At 42.3% G+C, this 24,196-nt stretch overlaps 2 protein-coding genes across 3 annotated transcripts in view; one reads left to right on the top strand and one right to left on the bottom strand.

Annotated features, from left to right (window-relative positions):
• The window catches only part of MIA3 (MIA SH3 domain ER export factor 3), a 41,477-nt gene extending 33,966 nt beyond the window's left edge, over window positions 1-7,511 (top strand). The window contains exons 19-29 of one of the 2 annotated variants that reach the window (XM_074989923.1): window positions 1,248-1,349; window positions 1,429-1,489; window positions 1,639-1,674; window positions 1,834-1,901; window positions 2,201-2,298; window positions 2,418-2,549; window positions 3,668-3,736; window positions 3,868-3,944; window positions 4,091-4,162; window positions 4,898-5,045; window positions 5,582-7,511. In XM_074989923.1, coding sequence (XP_074846024.1) covers window positions 1,248-1,349; window positions 1,429-1,489; window positions 1,639-1,674; window positions 1,834-1,901; window positions 2,201-2,298; window positions 2,418-2,549; window positions 3,668-3,736; window positions 3,868-3,944; window positions 4,091-4,162; window positions 4,898-5,045; window positions 5,582-5,895 — 1,177 coding nt within the window. In that variant the 3' untranslated portion in view covers window positions 5,896-7,511. The remainder of the gene's footprint in view (window positions 1-1,247; window positions 1,350-1,428; window positions 1,490-1,638; window positions 1,675-1,833; window positions 1,902-2,200; window positions 2,299-2,417; window positions 2,550-3,667; window positions 3,737-3,867; window positions 3,945-4,090; window positions 4,163-4,897; window positions 5,046-5,581) is intronic. The other variant, XM_074989924.1, reaches the window with a different exon arrangement.
• A 127-nt stretch (window positions 7,512-7,638) lies between these two features.
• AIDA (axin interactor, dorsalization associated) overlaps window positions 7,639-24,196 on the bottom strand; it is a 56,611-nt gene continuing 40,053 nt past the window's right edge. The window contains exons 5-10 of the mRNA XM_074989925.1: window positions 21,644-21,707; window positions 21,038-21,144; window positions 13,746-13,868; window positions 11,613-11,735; window positions 10,981-11,098; window positions 7,639-9,544 (exon numbers count right to left, since the gene is read on the bottom strand). Coding sequence (XP_074846026.1) covers window positions 9,448-9,544; window positions 10,981-11,098; window positions 11,613-11,735; window positions 13,746-13,868; window positions 21,038-21,144; window positions 21,644-21,707 — 632 coding nt within the window. The 3' untranslated portion in view covers window positions 7,639-9,447. The remainder of the gene's footprint in view (window positions 9,545-10,980; window positions 11,099-11,612; window positions 11,736-13,745; window positions 13,869-21,037; window positions 21,145-21,643; window positions 21,708-24,196) is intronic.

Here is a 24,196-nt window from a genome sequence, read left to right as displayed (position 1 = left end):
TTTCCATGTTCAAGATTTTTTTTCTCTACAACCATAAAGGCTAATTTTAAATTATATATAATAAAAATTATTGTTTAACAGCGCAATTAGTCACTTAACAGCCCTACCTGTAAATGACATGGCCAACATCAGTTTTTTCAGTGGAGTGTATAGGAAACCCTGCAGAGGCAGTTATGATGCAAATTGCCCCCAGGTAAAGTTTCCTTTCAGCTCCCAAGAGTTCAAAGTTGGCTCATGCCCTGAAGCATGAGAATTCAGATCCTTTTAATAAAGCATTTACTGTTGACTCTGGATAATCCTCTCATCCATTTATGTCTGCCTTTTAGTAAAACTGATTTGAACAAAGCATTGCCAGGGGACAACTCTCATCCTCTGGAAAGTCTTTCCAACTATGGCTAATAAGTAAGGCAAAGATTTTTGTTTATTATATTTAGTACAAGTCATGAACAGGTGTCTCAGATTTCCCCATTAGCAAGCGCACACATACATGCTGTCATTGTATCTCTCACAAACACATAATTTGTCGCATATGCACCGTCTCTGTGCATCTCTCACTCACTTGCCTCTCAACGTGTATGTTTGGTGGTGGTGGTACTTGTGGGAATTTCCTGCAACACCCATTTATTCTCTGTAATTTTATTCTTTCATGTTATTTTAGTTTATGGACTGGTCTATATTTCATAATTTTATTTCTTTCATGCTTAAATTGAATTCTTGGAGTGGTGAATTTTATAATGCCTAACCTGGCCTGGTTGGAGTAGTTTACTCACGGTAACTTTATACAATGTGTTTGTGTAATATGTATGTTCTTTGTTTCTACTGGTGGCACACATCTGCACATTACCTTGATATTGGTGTACATAATAAAATGCCATTCACACACAGATGGGAAAAAATTATAGGGAACATTGGCCTGCATAGGTAGTGAAAACTCTCTCAGAAACAGGGAAAGTGGGAATTGTGGAGCTGAGCTGCCTACCAGTCCTCTGAGGCTCCCACACTCCTGGTCAGATGTGCATCCTGAGGTTTTGGGTGCATGGGGTATAAATTTGGTTTGCTAGTCTGACTCAGAAAGCTGTAAATATTCTGGGCCCTGAATATTTTTCTTTTGTTGTATTCTTCCTTCTCCAGTATCTCCTTTCTTCTTGTAGGTAGTAGTAATGAGATTCAGACAGCTGGGTTTCTAGTTTTCATCTGTAAGATTTAGATGTGTAATATGGTGAAGTAATTTTCTCTCTTCCATCCAGGAAGCTGACTCAGGAGGAGTACGAGCGTCAAGAGAAGGAGCAGAAATTGTCTGCTGCAGATGAAAAAGCAGTATTGGCTGTGGAGGAAGTGAAAGTTTACAAGTAATTTCAGTTACTGGACGTTCAGTGTTCTAACTATTGATATTGGGGAGAATTGTTTTTAATCTTTCATATTTTACAGGCAAAGAATTCTGGAAATGGAGGAAGAACTGAAAAAAACAGAGCGATCCTATAAAAACCAGGTACAAGATGTTCTTGCTCATTGATCGTAGCTGACTTGTTTCATATTACATTTTGTTCTATATTCTGATATATGGTGATGAGTGCAGGATGGCATAGGTATAAGGCAAACTAAGCTAAACACACTTTTTTTTCCTTTTTTTAATCTAAGATTGCTGGTCATGAGAAGAAGGCCCATGATAACTGGGTAAGTGCATGTTCTTTCTTCTAACCCTTCAACTACGCTGTTTTGTTGGCTTTGAGCTTCAGGAGTGGAGCAGGTCATTGTGCTGACGCTTTGGCAGTTTATTTTTTTAGCCCAAATGAATTATTTCAAATGTACCTATTTTGCTCTTTCCCTGACCAGCTCATTGCCCGCTCTGCAGAGAGAGCTTTGGCTGAAGAAAAGAGAGAAGCTGCCAACCTGAGGCAAAAGTAAGCATGGGACGAGCTATCTGTGGAGTTCAGTCAGTGTGCTCAGCACTATGTGGGCACAAATGAAAAGAAGTCTGTCCTGCCCCAAGTAGCTTACACTTCGTAGTCTCAACAAGCAGGTCAGCCATACAATTCATTGGGGTGTCAGTGATACATGCACCTTGTAAAAGTTCCTGTGATGACTAAATATAGTTTTTTGCTGAGAGACATTAGTAAGCTTTTATGATACGCGTCTTAATAGTTTATTGTAACAAAGTAGACTTAAAGTCATTAGATTTTAACTTGTGCTCATTTTTTAGATTAATAGAAGTGAACCAAAAAATTGCAATGCTTCAAAGACCGTTAATTGTAAAACCAACTGCAGGCAGACCTGACCGTCAAGTCCCAGCACGGAGAGGTAGATACGCTCTTCTCTCCTTTCTTCTAAAGATGGTGAAGTTCTGGGTGTAGTTGCTCTAAACATAGAATAAAATAATTGTGCTGGACTAAAGAAATAATGTTTCACCCTTCGTACAGGTCCACTGAGCCATGATGGCTCTTTTGGTCCATCACCTGTGAGTGCAGGTGGTCCTTCCCCAACTCTGATGATGGAAGCTCCTGGTCAGCCCCTCTCTGCCACACGAAGGGAAGGTTCAAGAGGTGAATTTGGTAAGGAGTGAAACTTCTGATGCATCCCCAGGCATTTATGGGAGGAAGCAATGAAGACGTGAACACTAGTCTCAGATCCCTCTGTGGCCTTGAAGTAGTCAGTTGACTTCTGTGTCTGCCTATCCCTGTTTCAGAGAGTCTTGAGAATGGATTAATGTTTGTGGAGCTCTTTGGAGAAATACTCAGATACTGCCTTTCACTAGTGCTTACTGTCTCTGGACAGCGTTACCAGTGACCTGCAGTAAAGAACTTGAGTTTAACTGGCATATACAATGAATGTCCTCACTTTAACTACCTTAAGAGGGACATTCAGAACAAAAGGCATTTTGAGACTTATGTTCCTGAAATTTTTTTTTGTCATGTGACATTCTTTACTTAGGGTTAGTAGCATCTGTGATGTTTCAGAACAATTCATTTTGGGATGTCCCTAGCAAACCAAAAGTGCCCGAGAACTCATTCAGCACAAGTTTACTGGCTCATTTTAATTTTAGCTTTGAAGTGTAACGTTTTGTGTTGGGACTTACCCATATGATGTTGAAAAGAGACTGCAGGCTGACAGTCTCAGCTCTATTGAGATCAAGGGGAAGGGTGGTCCAGTAGCAGCATTTGACTTTATCAGCTTGGTTTGGCTAGAGGGTCCATCAGTTATGTTTATACATAGATGCCAGTATGCCTCTGAGTTTTTCATATGCAACAAAATGGTTGGAGGGACTGCATCCGTCAACATGAGACTAGGTAACGACGTTTATCTTCACTGGCAGGGTTCACTTGTTTAAAAAAAATCTTCTTCAGTCATCCAAAATACTACACATGGTTAAATTTTCACAGTCTACTGCTGTTATTTCTGGAAGCTCTGATGTGTCAGCTAACTAAGGATTTCCTACACTTTCATTGCTGGCTCATGGGGGGATAGTGCTGGAAAACCCTTCCTCCCACAAAGAGTTCAAAAGGAAACTAACAGGTTTTTTTTTTCCCCTTTCCTCTACCCCTGTTGGTGATACTTGAATGCCATTGAAACTGTAGGCAATTAACAAGGCATAAGTGCTGGTGCACAGATGTGGCTTTCTTATAGAAATAGTAGAGTTAACAAGTCTGCATGAGATGCCTTTTTCTTTAAGGTGCTATGGTGGATGGCCCTCCAGCTCCAAGGAGGCCACCTGAGTTGTCTGGAAGATCATCTGTCCCAGGTGAGTTACATGAGGTGCAGCCTTCATGCCCTGCAGGTAGTTACACTTTTCCAGTCAATAAAAAGTTAATTTGAAAGCCCATGTTCCTCTTCCAAAAGCAAAGTCATATGGAATTTCTACTTTGCTTACAGACCTTGGCTCTGCTGTAGCAGCCCTCATCAATAGTGGGCCAAGAACCTCCTCACCATCCACAGCCATGGATGGGATGGTAAGCTGAATACTTTTCTTCTCTGCCCAGAGATCCCTTTAGGCAGCATTTCTTGTGACCCAGTGTACCTGCTGCTCCTCTTAATTGTGTATCATGTTCTGTTTTGTCTATGTCCCCACTCCATCACTTACTGCCCAAAACAAAAGCAAAACCCTCCCAAAGAGTCTGATGCACCCTGTGTATCTACTGTTCCACCTTCAACCTCTGAGGCGGCAGCAGTGAGTATTTGGAGGCTGGACACGGTGCTGGTTTCACTCCTTGCTTTGATGGAGAGGAATAAAGGGCATGGTGTGTTAAACTGCTGACTAACTAAATGCTATGCAAAACTAACCAGGGGGTGTGCCTCTGTTTTTCAAGGTTTCTTTATTTGTGTTGGTGGCTCTTAAAGTAACTGATTTTTATTGCATTATGACAAACCTCCATTGTTTTGTCAAGGGCTGCATGCCAACCTTAATCTGTGGAGAGAAGTTGTAAGAGTAATCCTGTGAAATATGGTGGTGTTTGTAATACAGAAGGATTTAGATTTATTGCAAAATCCATACTGCTGGAAGGTACTAGTATTTCAAAGGGCTAAGCACTTGGGAGCTGGAACATTGGTCATGCTAACCCTCTCCAGTTTTTTCTTAGTTTGTGGAATACACTGTGGATGTGCATGAGTGGACACATGCTAGGGGCTTGGACACTCTTCTTGAGCATTTGGGCACCATTTGACTCTCTCCTGGGTGGCTGCTCAAGTGCATCACTTAGAGGGAGGCTGATCATGACTGCTGTGTACCACTCCTATTTAATGGGCATGCATTGGAGTAGTCTAAACAGGATTTTTCAAAAGGCAGCAAATGCTCTGCTGTGTGAAGGGAGGGGAAGGTTTGACAAGGTGGTATGTTAACATTACTGTATTTAGCTATTCCCAAATCATATGCTTTACTAAAGTTTTAAACTACATTTTTGAACAGGTTAACCTGGGTCCTAAAGGTCCCCCATCTTTTCCTGGGACACCCATAATGACCTCTCCAGTGACTGGTCCTCCACCACCTCCAGTACGCTTTGGCTCTCTGCCCCCTCCAGTGCGTGGGCACTACGGGTCTCGGTCCCTTCCTCTAGGTATTATTGCCTTATACTTTGATTTTAAGTTGTTTCACCCATGCTTCTCTCCTTCTCATTGCAACAGAGAGTCACTCCTTTACATATCTCATGGGCATGTCTATACCCCCATTACATGAGTAGATGGGGAGAGGGTCCTAGAGCCTAAATGTGAATGTGTATACTTGTTTTGCAGCCCATGCCTGGCCTGGGTGTGCATTGTGTAGACATGAGTTCCTGTGTTATTTTGCTGAGAAAGGTTAAGTGTGGCTTCTTTAGGAGCCTGTTGAAAGTCTCAAATAAAAGCTTCTAGTCTATTGGTCAGTAGCATTAGGGTGGTTGGGGAAAAAACTCAAAACTCCCCTCAGCCTAGCATTTGTGTCCTCAGCTGTTTCATGGACACCTCTTTTTGAGTGGTGCAGATCTTTATCTGAAATGCTTTCAGCCAAGGGAAAGGCTGAAATTGGGAAACTGTCACTTGCTTTAAGAGAGGGTTGGGGGTGTCAGTTGTTGGTGGTGATCTCCATCCTCACTCATTCTTTCCTCTTTCCTTTCAGTGCGGGGTCCTGTCCCACCACCTCCAGTTCCCAGGGACTATTTACCTGCCCCACCATTAGGAATGAGAGACCTGCCACCAGGTCCACTACCACCTGCTGATCCCAGAGGATATGTACGTGTCCCTCCTCCTTTTCGACCTGGCGGGCCTCCTGGCCCACGGCTACCCCCCCAAGGCTTAAGAGACTATCCCCCACTTCCTCCTCCAAATAGAGACTTGCCTCCACCAGGAACTAGAGACTATCCCCCAGCTCCTTGTCCACCATCACCAGCAGGCCCAAGGGACTACACACATCCTCCAGAACAAAAACCATAACTTCAAAGATTGGAGGGCAGCGCTGTGGAATGAACTCTAGCACATTTCATGCAGTTAAGATGTTTAATGGCTTCAAAAGACATCTTGAATTTTATTCTTTAGATTTGGTTTCAGTATACTAGTTTTTGCAAGATTAGTTTCCCTCAGATCACACTAGCCATGCACATAAGATCACCTTCAAGAACACACCGTTTTGGGATGCAAAAATCATTTGTCATGATGGACTTTGAAGTCTGCTTTCTTACAGCTGTGGGCCAGGCACCTACAGTACTTTAAATGTGCAATACAAAAGTACCTGTGTGGTTAGTTTTAATTAATGTAACCTATGTACCCAGTTGCAGAATGACTTAAAATTTCATGAAAAATGTAATCAGAACATTTCCTGTGGAAATAATCTAAGTACAATACTATCCCATCTGTCTTCTCCCTCACCTTCAAGTTACTGTAGGCCACAGACCTATGGTAAGAATAAAAATATTTACATTTTAAGGCTATCTGGTCAAAGATCAGAAACAAGCTAAACTGTATTCAGAGGAAGATTCTACTAATAAAGAGCAAAATAAATTTGTTAAATCTTTGGGCATGCAAGTGAATGTTACAGAAGCAAAACTGAGCCACTTGGTCTTAAGTTGTTACTAAGTATCTGGCAAGTCATTTGTGAAAAATTAACAGTAACCTTAAATGCTCTTGTGCCACTCACACCAGAAGTTGTACAGCCATTTTAAATTGAAGATCAGACCCTGGCAAACCTGATTTTAATGGAAATGTAATCAGACCTCACATCACTTCTGCCCCTGTAGCCCAGCCTTGAATTCACCTACACTGCAGTGAAAGCTGGGTTGGCCCTTAACTCATTTGCTTAACTGCAGTACAGAAGTTTGAGTCCAGTGCTATTAAAACACTAGACAAGCAGCACCATCTCTAACTTTTGGGACAGGATGTTAGGGATGACATCCTGAAAAATGCAGAGAAACAATGGTAAGTGAATGTTTAAATATGAAGCATTATTTGTACATAACACTTTGCTGGACGTGACATTCCATACAATTGCAGTTAGTGGGTTCAAGGGTTGTAATTTAAAAGCAATGGGATCTGTTCCAGATGGAAACAGTTGTAGGCAGTAGTGTATACAGTGGCTCATTAACCATTCACCAGTAGACATGTAGCTGGTAAATTCTCTCTTACATATGCATTTTAAGGACAGCCATCTTTGAAAGCCAGATCCTACCTATTAGGTTCCCCTTAAAGCAAGTTTTTTATATTGGTTTTACTCTCCTAAATTAACTTAATAGTTTATAATTTTCAAAGGATTATCCCCAGCTGTCAGTATAGCACATAGTATAAGTACATCTTATTAAATCAGAGACAGAACTAAACTCTGTTTCAGTACCTTTTCCCAATTGATAGTAGCCTAAAAGGCTAGTTCATACAGACATGTTTGTGAGTACTTCCCATGTAGATGAGTACATAACTACAAAATACTTTAGTATAATGCATACAGAGAGAAGCCTCTTCAAATGGACTTTGAAAAGGCTCCATAAGACCTAGAACCTTATTTAGCAAAGCACTAGTGCATATATTGAGACCGCCTGACTTGACTTTAAGCATGCAGACAACTGCAGTTGAGCAGCATTGGGCACTAGCTGCACTGCACTGGTAAAAGATTGTGGTTTTGTACCTATAACTGATTGTTGATAATATGTTTACTTCCTTTGTACAACACCAGCAGACACAATGGAGGAATACTGTCTGATCATATTTACATTTATTTTAACAAAACTAATCAAGATAGTGTTCTTTTCAGACATGACATTCTATTGTAAAAAGAATGATGTAATTGGGTCCCTTTAAGAACTGTTTACAGGAAAATAGTTCTTCAGCCATTAGCCAAATAATTGCTCGCTGAGGTGAACTCATCCACCATTAAACCAAAGGAAAGGGAAGACAAGATTAAATTCAGCTTCCAACAGGCCTCATCATATCCTCCCAGCTATTAAACAGTTCCCTTTAAATCACTGTACCAGAGGTAGACCACCACCCCCGTGCACACACCATAAAAAGTGCAAAAGTCCTTTCCCACTCACTTTGTTAAAGAATGTTCTGGAGTTAGTTACATGGTGCAGAAAGAAAGGCATTAATGGTACATTTACATCCGAGCTATTAGAAAAGCTAACATGTGACACTATTCTCCTAGCACTGGTCCTTTGTTAGCACAGCAGAATGTATGTAGGCACTATTTAAGATACACATGAAGCACATCAGACCTTGAAGAACAGTATTAAATATTCCACTCATTGAATATATGAAAAGTTTGAATGGGTTCTACTTCCGTCCCTTTAAGTCAAAAGGTGGATGCAAATATTCATGTTATAATAAGCCAATGTCCTGCAGCTTATTACACACTATGTATCTCAATAATATAGAAAATAAATGATAATCCTATCTACCTACATAATAACCAAGTTATTTTAGACTAAGTTTCCAGACTTGCATACAAATAGAGGTATGCAAAGATCCACAAACCTTTACTCCTGGGAAGGCTTGTCTTCTTCAGTTGACAGCCTGAGATAGCCAGAGCACATCTGGGCTGTTAGCATAAAGCTCTGAGTAATCAGGACCCAATCCTACCACCTGTGGAAATCAACAGTAAAAACTCCCACAGAGCTAAGGTAGTAGGATGGGCCCTCAGCTCTCCTAGATGTACTCTTCTGTACACCAGTGTGTGGGAAACAGCAAGTATAGAAAGAAGAATGCTCCCTTAGATTCATGATTAAGGGATTCTAATACTTGTAATGAGACGAGATCTACCTGAAATCATGTGATACACTGGATACTGTAAGTCTGGGAATTAGCTGAATGGATTGAGATAAATAGTTGACAATTTGGTTGTCTCATCAGCATCTTGCCTTTTCCCCCCTCAAAACACTCCTCCCTGCCCCAAAGGCAGATAAAACAGCAGTCTGACAAGACGTGCGAGAGCAGCATTACAATTTTCAATTGAATCACTCTGACCAGCATCCTCCCATTACTGCTTAAACCACACAGACACAGTCCTTCTGTAAAATTCCTTTTCTATCACTCTCCTCCTGCTTCTCCCAAGACAGAGCTAAAGACTCTAAAACGTGAGGGAATGGGGTAGCAAGCATAGTAAGAGTACACACGCTAGCAAACCTGCCATGACATTTTGCCTTATCAAGCTTGGCAAATGGGACACTTCCCACCCTCTGGCAAGGTTTCCAAAGCAAGGGTTAAAAACAGAGAAGTTACAAATTGAAATTTTACAAACAGCTCAGTTATGAAGAGAAATTGTCACAAAATGCTTCAGTACGCTTGTGATAAAACTGGTATCCAAAAAGTACTGGAAGAGACTTGCACCTGAATGGGAGGATTAACCTCTGACCCTGTGGTATTGCTGTGCAGTGTGTGATGGTCTCATTTGACCTACGAGCATGAGTACAGCCATTTTCCTGCCAGTTGAAGGATGGGGATGCTACACATGCAGCTACCATGATTTGTGACAAGTGGTTTAGTTCACAGAAGTCTCACAAAGGGTCATTCCTTGTGCAGTGTTTGATGGAGGTGAAGATAAAGTGGTTTCTTGGTCAACAACTGCAGTTTCTTCCTTTTAAAGTCAGTGGGTTTTTTGTATCTGTAATCACAAGAAATAAAATTGAGGGCAAATGCTTACTGCAACTAAATGCATCAGAATTAACCCATGCTTGACTGCCTTGTTCCAACTGTATCCAGACACCACTGACACCAACCAATAATGAAAATGAGCTTACACAAAAAACTGAATTTCTTCCTTTTCTTTGGAATGTTTTAGAACAAGGCTTAGTGAGTTTAACATCCAAAGACACAACAGCCTGAGTAGAAGGGAATTCATTTTCAAGATATTTGGGTTACCTTTGCTTTACCTCAAAACACACTTGCAACATGTTATTGCAGGTTTAGTCTAGTAGAATTATCCGGTAACTCCAGCTCAACATTTAAATTTGGAGTAAGAAAACAGATCTTACAAAAGTGCTACTCTGAGGAGCCTTTTTCCATTAGATTTTTCCAATGAAGTTACTTTGGATTGGAACACATCCCCCATGTGACAGTGGTGGAGACTATCAAAAGTAGGACCTTCCTTATTCTCTGCTCCACTAACTGCATGACTGCTCTGATCTACTCTCATCTGCATGCCTTTCCAGGATCAGCCCTTTAAAATTTGAGAGAGTCAAATGGCTACAATCCCAAAATGGCCATGCTGGAACTGACAGCTCAGTACTCCCCACCCTTCTATTCCAGTTAGTAAATAACAATAAGAAATAAAGGAGATGCAGCAAATTGTCATGCTCCATGTTTGCAATTCAGATTAAAGCACGATAGTAGTGGTACTAGGATAGTCAGAAATCAAAATACATTAAAATGAAGTTTCCAATCAGAAGACAGTATAAGTAATCAGCTAAAATTTTGAAGGCGTTTTAGTGTTCCAATTTATTGTAATAGGTACATTGTTTTTTGAAAGTTAGTTTTGGCCCAAGCCTATCTGCTCCATGTGGGGCAAGTCATAAGGATTTCATTCAAAAAAGAAGGCCTTGCTATAAATCAGGAAGATATTTTTCTTAGTGCTTCTATGCTATGCAGAAGATTGACCCAGTGAGGGTCAGTCTTCTGGAGTTCAATTTTGCATGTGTGGTGAAGACATGGCAAAATTGAACTCTCTGGGGTCAGCAGTCGGAAGTTGACGGGAGAGTTTAAAGGCTTGGTCTTTGCTAGGGATAAGTAGATACCAATACATCAATTCTAGCTGTGCAAATGCCATAGCTAGAACTGCATATCTGAAATTGACTTACTTCCTGAGTATAGACTTAGCCTTAGCAGCAGATCAGATTACTTTGGTTGAGGATCAAAATGAACACACACATATTTTAAACCATCATCTTCATCTTGGATTGTTCATAGTGGTAAGTTTGACAAACAATTTCCTATATCTAATACAGCAAAACATCAGGCAGCATTAGCTTAGATCCTTAGTATCATGTTACAAGACTCTACCACATATAATCTATACATCAGATTGTATGCCAGGTCACTTACAGTTCTATAACAATTGTCCCAGGTTTTATTTCATCCATCTCCATGAAAGCAAAGCACTTGGTACTGGTAAATCTTTTCTTGGGTTTATAGTGTTTGAATTCAAAGAAAATAGCTGCACCTAGAGGGGAAAAAAAGAAAACTTGTTCAAATACTGCCTATAACAGATTTCCTTGGCAAGAAAACATGGCTGTCATCCTAACCTGTTCTACATATATCTGAGACAATGGCTTCTAACTATTGCCATCACCTGATTGGATAAGAAAAATTCATGTTTCTTGAAACATTAGAATGACTCCCCTGTGTTTGTGCCCTCACTCTGTTACTTGTAAATGAGAGCACCACAACTAGACAGCATGGCTGGGCCACACAGGTAAGAGAGCGTACTACTTGAAAGCAAAAAGTCAAGTCAATATTCTAGGACTTTCACTGAGCTGTAGCAGTGTCCGCGCAAGTTGCTAGTGCTCTGCAGATTCACGCCTTGGCTTACCACACAGTAACTTGCCATGTAGACAAGCCCAGCATCTTGAGCCCTTGTAGAGCAGCTTGGGTCTGGCTCCTCAGAGTAGGAACAGTGTCAAGACTTCCATCCTCAGGATTTATGGACCCTGTTTCATAAGTCTAAACTGACCCACCTTTTGTTAGTTTTTCAACATGTTTCTGGATCTCAATGTCGACATTAAAATGAACGTAGGTGTCCTCTTTCCTTGAGGCCACTGGAGTATCCTGCACAGGGGTGAGGTCTATCCCATTCACATCTGGAGGAAACAAGTAGGCCTCTTTAAACTCAAAGTGTCCAATATATCTTTTGAAAAGAATCTTTTAATTTTATCATTGCCATACATGCACTTCCTGTTCTTGGTTTACCAAATCTTATTCATAACTTTATTAATAACCTCAATCTTATTCATATTTATTGTCTCCTATTAATTCATAACCTCATAATCTTATTCATATTTATTGTCTCCTATTATCAGCTCTCTGGATTCAAATGCCAAAACTAGCACAGTATCTAAACCCTGCACCCCTCTCTTCTGCTTCAAAGAGCGCTCATCAATCTGGTTTTCAAGAAGGGCAATTTAATGCTTGTCAGTGAAGTATTAAATTCCCTTTGGAGGACAGTTTTCACTCAATTGAAGTCTATTTTGTGGAAAAAGCCAGCCGTAATCATTCCCGCTGAATGTGCAGCTGTACGTCTGCTTGCTTTCCTAGCTAGAAACAGCATCCACTACTTTACTTTCCTGTCGGCACTCTAGAGTCAGCACAGGTACGGGGGAGCGAACTAAGTTCCATTATGCAAACACAGATGAACAATTGTGTTGCTCCAGCATAAGCAAGACTGTTGTGTACTCTGCTTATAGTAGTTTGTTACCTTGTCCTCTCCCACTTCCACCCTCCTCCCCCCACCAGTTTGTTCCATCCATCCGTTGTGCTTCAGCCTGAAGAACAATCATGCATTTTTGGGGCAGAGCTTTTCTTTGATGTGGTGTGCATACATCTGGCAAGTGCTGCTGAAATACAACAAACCCCTGAAATACGCAGCTTCAAACTGTACGTAACTTGCTTAAACACAAGTTAAGCACAACCTGAAGCTGCTCTACGGCTGTCAGCCTAACCAGCTGCCCGCAGCTGCAAGCAGCTAGGCAGGCTAAGAGCCCCTTCCGCTTGCCTTCTCTGAGTCCCTAAGGCTGTCAGCTTACTAGCCACACAGCTGGGGGAAGGCAGGGAGAAGCAGCCAGGAAACTGACCTGGTCAGTTTCCTGGGTCCCGCACTTGGTGGGGAGCTGTGAACCAAGTGGCAGCCTGGTTCCCGGCTCCCCACCCTGACTTGAAAGAAAATCTGAGTTACGCCAAGGTTGCAGGAACACAACCCCCATGTAACTCGGAGTTTTACTGAACAATGGTAAATTGTCGCTGGCAGAACTATTGCTGTTGAAGAGTTGGCCATCAGCTTTCAGATTGCAGACAGATTTTAAGGCTATTTAGTTTAAAAAAAAAACAAAAACATGCAGGTTTGGCGTGGAGTCACTGAGATCATGGTCTCTCAATGCTTCTTTTAAAAAAAATTAAACAGCAGATGCACTTTAAAACCTTGAGAGGAAATGAAGTACACCCCCACTCATTTCTAATAGGCGGTGCAGTCTCCCATTGGGGAGCTAAGAGTTTGATAGGTTAGCAGAAAGAGTGGGACAATTATGCAATCTGATAACACAGCACTGCTTGGGGATTTCTGCTTTGACGAAGACTACCACATACTGCAGCTCAGGGGTAGGGTTGACTTGCACTCACACACACAACCCTGCCTGTTGCCTGCAGCTACCAGCATTCATGTTTTTACAGTATCTGACTAGCCAAGGGGACATATTAGCTTTCTAACAGACTATGGTGGCAGCTTATGGGATATTTGCTTTTGAACTCAAACATCAGTACCCAATATTAGGATGGGATGACCTATTGGTACTTTATGATTAGACAAAAATCAAATGCATTTTTTCATGTTTAATGTGACCCAGTTTGGATGTGGGACTGTGATCCCCTTGTCCCACAGATCTAGATCTCCAGCCAGCAAGAGAATGGAACAGCAAAAACAAGTTACTGAAAAAGAATACTTGGGAGGGACCTGAGGAGTAAAGTGTACAATGAAAGTCTATAAATAATGGCAATATTACTCAGAATAACCCTTTTACATCTTTAGGGACTCTCAGAGAAACAGAGGGCAAATGTGTGTGTTTGGAGAGATAGGTATTTGACTCCACAGCAACACTTACCCTTCACGCTTACTGTGATATAAGGATCAATGCATTGCCCAGCATCTTTCAGACCAATTTTCTCAATTTTGATAGTGAGTAACGTCATCCCAGGTTCCGACGGCAACCTGGGTAATAAAGTACCTGGCAAAAGAGAGAAAACCAAACCCTTAACTCTTTGGGACTCTTACAGCCAGGGCCCTACTTCAGGCCTTCCCCATGAGCACTGCTCATGGAAGCCTTTGTCCACCACCTCCAACAGCAGATACAGGCTCAACCTCCCTGGTCTGGCACCCTTGGGATCTGAGTGGTCCCGGACCAGCAATTTTGCTGGACCGAGGTGGTCAATTCTGTTCCCCTGCTGGCCTCAGATGCTGCTCTTGGGCTTCCTGACCTCCTCATGCCCCCACACCACTGGCTCTCCAGTGGCTGGCTCCTGGTCCCAACACCCCACCTCACCCATGGCTTCCCTGGGCCACAGCTTCCCACCAGGCCCTGGGGTGAAGCCACCAAGAGCCCAGACTCCCTGGCTGCTGCTTTCCCCACAACCTTGCCACCAGACCAGCTGTGGCTGCCCTGCCCTGGGCTCCTGCTGTTGGTCCATCTGGCCCCTCCTCCTTCCAGCCCTGGGACTCTCTGGTCCTGCAAGATCCGTGGTCCTGCCAGACAACGGATGTTGTCAGACAAGAGAATGCTGAATTGGGGAGTTTTAACCTGTAATGAGAAGGGACAGAGATCAGCCTCTTTGTCTTAAGGCCAGGGATTTGCAGCCTAATGACACAGTCATCTACCACTAACAGATCTCAAAGCGTTTTACGTATTGATAGAGTGCAAAGGAATTCAGTCACCAGCTCTGGAGTGCAGAGTGCCAAGTCAGTGCATAGCATATTGACTAACATTGAGGGCCACCAGGGTAAGCATCTGTTTACAAGAAGGGCTGTGGGATCTTCCACCTCATGCAGAGCAGACAGGACCTTTGGTGTTTAGCTCTCAAATTGTACAGAATTCCATTTCTACAGCTCATAAGGCCTAAGACAACCCTGCTCAGATTAGAACTTGTGGCTGGAAGCGTACCCAGGCATCCACCCATCAGCTTCATGCTGATTATTTCAAACTAGTAAAAAAGAGATGGTAGCAATACAGAAGGGAATTCTGCATTGATATGAACCCCATTATATAGTGAGAGATGAGAAATACCAGCTCAGCAAAGGTCTTCTCGAGCAGTGTTTCTCAATGACAGGTCTCTGGACCACCACCAGGTTATGAGATCTCACTGACATAGTTTAGGAAAGCAGCAAGTCAATCCCTGCTATCAAAAAAGCTTGAGAAACACTAGTCTCGAGTGTCATGTTCCCCCTCCCCCACTTCATGAAAATTGATTTATGAATATGCATAACTCAAAGATGCTTTATGCAAAACATCATCATGGAAAGGGGAGACTGAACAAAGGAGTCCCACCCAGGGGGGAGAGTCTATGTAAGGAATGGAAAGCAATCAGTCTTTTGTCTTCAGCTGGCTTTTGAAATTGCTTCCCCACATGGGGAGTGAAGCGTAAAATGAAAGTCTATAAATAATGCCTGCCCCCGTGCCCGCAAGAGTCTGTCTACACTACCAAGTTTTGTTGGCAAATCTTAGGTCAACACCCAAAAATAAACAAAATAAAAGTAGCCAGAGGGGGTTCACACTTGCTCCCTCTGTTAATGGATCACGTCTACATTGGGGGCACTATCACCAGGGTGAACAATGTACTTTTGGTATATAGCCCACAGTGCTGGGTTGCGGAAGGCAGAGCAGATCTGAGCCTCTTGGGATTCCCTCCGAGTTCTCCTACAGCATCCTCAGCTGCTTGGAGCAGCTTGAGTAGCAGCTCTGCGAGCTCTCTGTGCTTAGGAATGTCAAACAGCAATCTGTCCCCCTCCCATGCAGCAGCACTGTGAGCAGCATTCCAATGATTTGGTTTCTTTGTTCATTCCCCAAGGGAAGCAGCTCACTCAGCTGTCAGATACTTGCCAGAGCTTTGAAAGGGAAGGGGTGCATGCCAGCAGGGCAGTAGAGATCAAAACACTGAGCAGAACCATCAGGATAGGCATTGTGGGATACTGGTGGAGGCCAGTTCTGTTGACAAAACAAACAGCAGTGTTTACACTGGCTCTTTGTTGATAACACAGGGAGGGGGGAAAAGAAAAAAGAAGTCTCTCATAAGGGCGGTGGCTTTTGTTGCCAAAATTGGGTTTCTGTCTTGACAGAAGTAGCACTGAAGTGTGAATGCTCTCACTGTTTTGTTGCCAAAAGGCAGCCTTTGGAGATGCAACTTAGGCTACGTCTACATGGAGGGCGCTATTTCAGGATACCTTTGCATCCCAAAATAGCAATGCAGCAGCTTTTCTCAGCACCTGAAATAGTAGTGTTATTTCAGGCACTTTATTCCCATTCTGGTACCCCTCATCATACGAGGAGTAACAGAACGTTCAGAATAGGCCCTTATTCTGAAATTTGGTGCCGTGTGGACAGCACCAAGTTTGGAAAAATGTATTTTGAAATAATTGGAAACAGATGAATAAAACCTGAAGACTGAATTGCATAGTCCACAATGCCAATGGAAAACCAGCACTTTTCTTGTTGGGGAAAATTGCTAACACATCCTGCTTCAACATGAGGCCATTTCTCTGGCACTGTGGTTTGCCGTGGGTTTTCCTGTCCATGCTTATTAGACATGTGTTTAAAATGAGGGCCTGTACCTCAACCAGCCCTTTCCTGTGCTTCCTACAGGCTTGTAGATACATCCTGCCAGTCCCGCATCAAACAAATACGAAGGTGGCACGCCAAAGCCATTCCCAAAGAGCAGGGAATCTAGCCAGGGCATAATACAAAACCTGTGATTTCAAGTCTTCACCAGCTATTGCTTACGGGAACAGTGGAGTTTTGTAGCAATAGGATATTTATTCAATCAATCAATCACTTTGGGAAGGGGGTAGACTGGGGTTTGTTTCAAGAATTTTTTCCTGTGTTAATTTACTGCTCCTGGAGGGTGCTGGATTGACTGTGTGAAGCTGCCTATTTGCCAACTGTGTAGATCATCAGAAGTGGTGATTTACGCTTCCATCAAATGGCCCTCTCCCCAACTTGGATCTTTAAGGCAGCCTGGGTCTCCTTGCCATTTTAATCTTTCGCACCTTTGAGATGGCCTAAGAACAGAGCTATTATAAATGTCAGTGTCAAAAAAGCCACCACACACATTTGTCAGGTTTTGGATTGAGAGACTCCTGGCTCCATCTCACATAGGCACTAACAACCTTTAAAAGAACTAGAACCCATGCTCTGGTGAAGACGACAAGACATCAGAATGCTAGTGCCTCACTTCATGGACCTCACAGTTTTAATAGTCTTAAGTGAAACTACCAAGAGATACATCAGTCACTTTAGCCTAAGCAACAGGGAGCCTAGTTATTTCCATACAGAACACAAAACACACTGGGATAACATGCAAGGATACTATAGTATATTTGCTAGGTCAACCTGTAGCTCAGCTTCAATCACAAAGCATTTCTGGTTAGCAAAGTAAAGCCAGCTAGGCATGCACTCCGTTGAAAGAAATTCAGCTACACATGCAACAGCTATGCCACAAGACAAGAAGTTTTCTTCAGAGTCATCTGAGTGGCTTCACTAAAACACAACCCTTCCTTTCTCAGTAGCTGTAAGTCATGTCACCAGTTACTTATACTCTGAAGAGCCCCCAAAAACAAATATACTTGGACACCTGAAATTAAAATATAAATGAAAGATGCCACAGCAATGACTGTATGCACTAAAACATTATCATACCTTCAACGGTTCCTGAGTTGAGTGAACAGTTTAGCATGTGAGAACATGAAGTCATGCATGTAGAAGACAAGACCATGGACAATTAGACAGCAGCAATCAAGAACGAATTAAATGGATATAGAAGCAACGTCTGTACGTGAGAAAAGTATAATGCAGCCTAGTGAATCAATTGGGGCAATCTGTTGCTCTAGATTTATAAGTCTCAGACCAGAAGGTTCAGCAAATAGTTTAGTTTGAGCCTTACTGCCCACAAAGAAGACACGAGCCAACATCAAAAATTAAGCAATTCAGCCACTGAATCGTCAAACATCACACCATGCAAGTATTCCCGCATAAGACAAGAAAAAGCCAGATAGTACCCAGAGGAAAGACAATTCAGAGCTATTAGATTGTTTGCATTAAGGCTGATTTTCTTTGAAAAGGCAACATCAAACTAAGTGGAAGACTGGGTGAGCAAATCATGATGCAAGTTGGGCAACAAATTAAATGTGTTAATACTAAGTGTAGAGGGTGCCCTTACCTGCTTCTATCATGAGAGTTAGAACGGTTCTTCAAGACCAATGGGTATTATCTCACTCTGATTTTTCCCAATCTATTTTCTAACCGCAAAGCCAGATTGGGTTCAGCACAACCCCTTCTTACACATCACTTAAACTGAAGAGTGTACAGGTTCTTAATTAGGGGCACCAGTGCAGTTCCATGGGCTTCTTTGGTGGGTGCAGAAGAGTATTAGATTACAGCTTAGTTACAGTTCTGTTTATGATGCACAAGAAGGTACAGAATCCTGCTCATTTTCTCATCCAAAACAGTCAAGACATCTTAAAAAGGGACTAAAAGTAATAAACACATTTTTGTAATAACTAGCAGATCCATGACCACACCACAGGAATACATCTCCTAAGAAAGAAGGTACTGCTTACACCTTGTTACTTTTCAGACCAGAGCTGTGCTCTGTTCATACGAACTTAATGGTCCATTAAGAGGTGGCAGGTTCAGAGCTCCAGAGAGATGTCCATTTACCCTCACAACAGGTGTATCACTGGGAAGCCAGTGCAAGCTTCTCTACACTGCACTGCCACTGTACTGGGAACAACTCTCCAAAAGGCAGCAGCTTCATTTCAATGAGAGATTAATTCAGTCTCTCTGTTTCATTCTTGGTGGCTCTAACATTAGCATCAGTGTATTTGCAAACGTGGTAGCACTGCACTGTAAACAGCTGTGAATTCAGCCTGAGACCTTAGCCCAATTCTTAGTAACACCCATGAAATGGGGGCATCTTTCAATTGCTGCCAATATGGGCAGGACTCAAGATGAGTGACCTAATCACAATATAGTTGCGCATGTCCTTATTGCTGAGTTGCCCAAGGCCCTTCCAGCTCTTTACCCACTTTAAGCAGCCAGTGGGTTAAATGTGCAACACCCTAGTTCAGTGGTTCTCAAACTTTTTTTTTTTATGAAGCACTTGAAAATTACTGATGATCTCGGCAACCACTTAATCATCTTTCCAAATATTGTTTGTACTGCTAGTTAACTACTGTACAGCACTTGGCATAGAAGCACTATATTAAAAAAACCTTAATAATTAACACACTGTTCTACAGATAAAAGCACACGACTTACTATTTCAGTAGTTTCAGGAAGGCTGGCTCTCCCCCTCCATGGAAGCTGCCGAGCTGGGACAGGGGACAGGAGCAGGGGGTAGCGTCTCTCCCCATGCATGAGCTAGGGCTGAAGTGGGGGTGGGGCGTCTCAAGCAGTACCCAAAGAGCTGAGGCTGGGAAGGAGGGCCATCTGTCCCCAGCTGCTCTATCCCTGGAACCATGGAATGTCATTTTTTCCCTCTGGCTGCTTCCACTTTGCATGTTGCAAATTCCCTATCCTGTGTTCCTCATCTCACTCCCCTTCCACCTACATCCTATTTCCACTACCTCACCCCACTTCCCCCGTCTCCATTACCTCCAAAGCCATCACCTCACCTGACACGTATGGTCTTTCTCCAGGGTGTAGGGACCTAATTGGTGGAGCCAGCTCAACTCTAATCAGGTGAGCCATCTTTCATTCTTTTGTATGCAGCCTCCCAGGCACGCACTTTAGAGACAGCTACACATAGACCATCTGAATTGAGCTCCCAGACCACAGTTTAAGAACTTCTGCCCTATTTTATTTATGCAGCTCCCTCTACCCCAAAACTCTGTAGCCATTTTGCTTCACTTAGGTGAGATCATCTGGCTACAAAAGTCCACCTACCATATATAGGATTTAAGCCTTTGATTCATTAAGGGTATCTTCAGCTACAATTTTTCAAGTTACTTCTCATTCATGGAACTTCAGAGATGACTTAAACAACAGACAACACAGCTGACATACAGCTAAACAAAAGCAATACCCTGGGAGATGCTTATATGAAACTCACATTTACACACCATTTCTCATGAGGAGATGTACAGCAAGATCACAGCATTCAGAAGCTGCAGTTCTATACCATACCACAAAGCTAGTTATGTGTAGTCTGAACACTGCCACTAAGCTTTTATATTTAAACTAAATCTGCAGTTGCATATAGGAATCATTTCTGTTATTACGATGGCACCCAGAGTGCCCTCCCCTAGAAAAACTCAATATCAGAGACATATCAGTCTTGGCACTGTATATGCACTGATGAAGAGAGTCCCTGCTCCATTTATACTACCTACAGTTCTACTAACAAAAGTGTTGCTCTTTCCAAAACTTAAATTTGTTAATTTAAGAAATGACGAGAAACAATACGCGCTAAATCCCTCGGATTCTAATTTTCCACTCTTCTTAACTCACGCATCTTCAGCTAACAAAAACATAACTAACAAGAACAATGAGAAGTCCTGTGGCACTTTATAGACTAACAGATTTTTTTTTTTTTTTTTTGGAGCATAAGCTCTCATGGGCAAAGATCCACTTCGTCAGGTGTATCTGATGAAATGGGTCTTGCACATAATAGCTTATGCTTCAAAAAACTCTGTTAGTCTATAAGTTGCCACAGGACTACTACTTGTTTTTGCGGATACAGACTAAAATGGATCCCCCTCTGATACTTATAACTAACAAGCTGAGTTCTCACTAGGACCTCTCGGTGTATCAACTGCTCCACGTATTTTCATATAATGTTTTATCAGGTTAGCAAAACCAAAGCAAAACCCACACTATTGTTTAATTCAAATTGTCGTCTCACACTGATGATGCACCATGAAAGCAACACAAACTAATAAGCTATAATTTCCATCTTGTCACTGATGGGGCAAATTTTCCACTCACTGATAAAGTCCATCTGGTTCAGTTGCTAGTCCAACATTCTTAAGAGATGTTCATTGGTATGGTGTCTAACCATTCAAGAAACTCTGCTAAAGGTGCTCCAGGAGTGACTGGAAAGGGCTTCCCATTAAAACAGCTTCTAAACAAGTTTCAAATCCCTTCCGTGGTGTATAAAATATTTCAGGCGATGAAGCTCATCACCCTACCTGGAACTCTGGCAGGAAAAGTATCTGGAGACCCTGCTCCAGCTCCACCTTCCTCATCATCTTCCTCAAACTCCAAGTTCTCCTCTTCTCCAGGTGCTAAAATCTTCCTGTAGGGCAAAGATAAAATACCTAGTGCCTTGTTTTAAAATAAAGTTTACAATCAGGAAAAAAAAAAGTCACCATCCCCAGGTTTAATGCAGAAGCAACACACTGTTCCCAAAATACACATGGCACTTTTGATCATCTGAACGCTACACACACAAACCAAAGTAACCCTGCGAAGCTAGCAGGCAAAAATTACAGATTATGGGCTAAACTTCAGCGGATTCTAAAAGATGAATATCAAAGGCCTGATTTTTCCATTAATTTCAAGTGATGTTGACTAAATCTGATTGAGGAAAAAAAGGGCTATAGGCACCTAAAGTTTAAAGTACTTCAAAATTAAAGGCCGTTTGAAGAAAAATTGTCTTGTCTTATCCAAGGTAACAAAGCAGGAATTTGACCCAAGGAGTTCATGTCACCCCCTTTCTTGGCTCTAACCACTTGACCAGGCTGTTTTGTACACCAATTCAGTTTTTACACATACAAATCAACAATCTTCCTCACCTGAGTGGAACAGGCTGAACATCAAAGGGGAATTCTTTATTATAGGTGAGAATATTCTTTAAGACTGTAAAGAAAAAGGAGATTTCATTTGCTACAAAACCCAAGTTTACAAAAAACCCCACAACACCACACCACTCCACACATCTTAGCAGTACTGTATCCATTTGCATGGTGCCCTCATGACAGATACATCAAAATGCATCAGACCTCGTGAAAGTACAACTCTGATGATATCACTCCCACAATTACAGTCACTTTCATGAAACAGCTTAGTTCAACCCAGAAAGGCAAGGGTTTAGTCATATTCATGTTGTCAGTGAAACAACGTTCATAGTAAAAGCAATATGAAGAAAAACAGTGTAGTGGGAGCAATCCAGTGACAATAACTTTAGTACTGGCAACAGCCTCAAAAGGAAAGCTAGTGATAAAGGCATCAGCTCCAAACAGATAGACAATTCCCCACAACTGACATTTTTAGTCTATAAATGGGTACATTTATTGAAAATACAGACTACGTACATCTGGAACCGGCAGCATTGAAATCTGACTGAGCTGATGTTACAGTGACATTTGGCTGAGGCTTGCTAACCTACCTAGGCACATGAGGCAAGCAAACAGGAACAACCAGGAAAATTCAGAGCAGAATGAAGATTAAGTATGACACTCTTAGGAGACCAGTGGATACTGAAGGTCCCAGGAAAGTAGCAGCAAATGTGCAGCTCTGTGCTTAGCACAGGAAACTTACCCATTCAAATTATGATGTCTTATTCTCTCTCATGCACTTAACACTGAAAGTGGGATTTTCAGAAGCACCTCAGCAGGGGACCAAACTCCCTTCAGCACTGTTGAAAACTCCACCCTCAGACATTAATCAACAGAAAACCCACAGATTAAACTCTCCAGTCTAACTCTGTCAGTTTGTATGGTGGTATCCACTTCAAAAGCGTTGACCAAGTTAGTTTCAAAAGGCACAAATGACAGCTAGCTACCTAACAGCTAATGGCTCTCCATGGGTCTTGGGTGCTCAACTGCTTTTTGCGCTTCTGAAATTTCTCCCCAAAAATCTACATTTCAGACAGAAAACAATGATGAGGTTGCAGAGTCAAGCATTCAAAAACTAGGATATGCCAGAGTTACAGTTACATATGGAACCTTAATTTGGCCTGCTTGACTGTGTTACAGGGTACCCAACCCACAACTAAAGCCGGTCTATCTCCCTTATGTCAGAGCATTTGTTCACTTAAGAGGGTGGGGCAACACCTGGGGCTCTAGAGGAAGTTCCAGTGAGGGAGGACTGGCTCTGAGAAGAGAACTGGCTGAGAATTAAAGCAGGAAGAGGAGAACTGCCAGAGCCCCCCTGGAGGGAGAAGACAGGGAGACAAGAGATGTGAAGGATGACCTGAGCAATAGTGTACGGATAACAAAAAAACCTTAAAGAGTCTGTGGGAATGGCAGTGAATCCTTCAGAAGCTGGGGACGAGCCCTGCCTTGGCACAGTATACATTATGATACTGTCTTTACTTACATGGCCATGTTATTTCAGTCAACAGCACCTCTGCCTCATTCTGTGCACAGCATGGATGCTGCTCATAGGATGGATATGCTAATCAGTATTTTATCATCCTCACCTGTCACTGTGAACTTTATCCAAACCCAACAGTAAATAACAATTTGTCATGGGTTTTCCCGGATGTTTTTGTCATACCTTTGTTGTTCGTAATAATTTATCTTCACAACCCTTTGTGGTAATATTCTGCCAAATTTTACATTTGGGCAACTGAGGCCAGAACTTGAAACCAAACGGAAAAACCTAGGGACTGATTTTTAGAGCACATGATTTTTTTTTAGCAACATTTTATAGGTCCTGAGCATGACTCCCACTGACTTCAGTTGCAACTGCAACTGTGCAAATCAGACATGAGGTATCTCAAGACAGGTACCCATAAAACCCCTTCCTACATCCCCAGTTCCCTTCCTTCACCCCCACTTCTCAGCTCCTGCCTCTGCTGAGTTCCTGTCTATATCACCCACCACCATCCTTCACCCTATATCAGCTTCCTCCTTCATGCTGCCTGGGTGCCTGGTAGGAAAGCGCACAAGCAGGACTCATTTCCTTTGCCTGATATCACACCAGCATCTAGAGAGAATTGCTAGGAAAGTCCTCTTTTTACTTCTGAGTGGATGGCACCTGTACAGTACGATTGCAGACATGAACGATGAGTAGGCGGCCCAGAGCAAAGACCAAATTTTCAGAGAACTGCACTGCCAAACTCTATTAAGCCTAATGAGCATGAGTCTAATACCTCCAAGATTTCAGAGTCTCCTAACTTCCACAAATGTGGGTAAATTTTCATGGGACTCAAAGAGGGCACATCTCCATCCCTGAGGTGACATCCCTCGATCAAGGAATAGAAGTAACAAAGCTTCCCTACTAAGCAGCTATAAGAATTTTACTCTGACTTTTTCACACCTATACTGTTCTATGTCATTGCAATAAGAGAACCTTTTCACCACAGTGTCCGAATGCCTTCAGCAACATAACTAACATTGTCA

This window comes from Carettochelys insculpta, chromosome 3 (assembly GCF_033958435.1).
Source record: "Carettochelys insculpta isolate YL-2023 chromosome 3, ASM3395843v1, whole genome shotgun sequence".
NCBI lineage: Eukaryota > Metazoa > Chordata > Testudines > Carettochelyidae > Carettochelys > Carettochelys insculpta.
The sequence above is the reverse complement of the archived record's forward strand: the minus strand, read 5'-3'. Positions and strand labels throughout refer to the sequence as shown.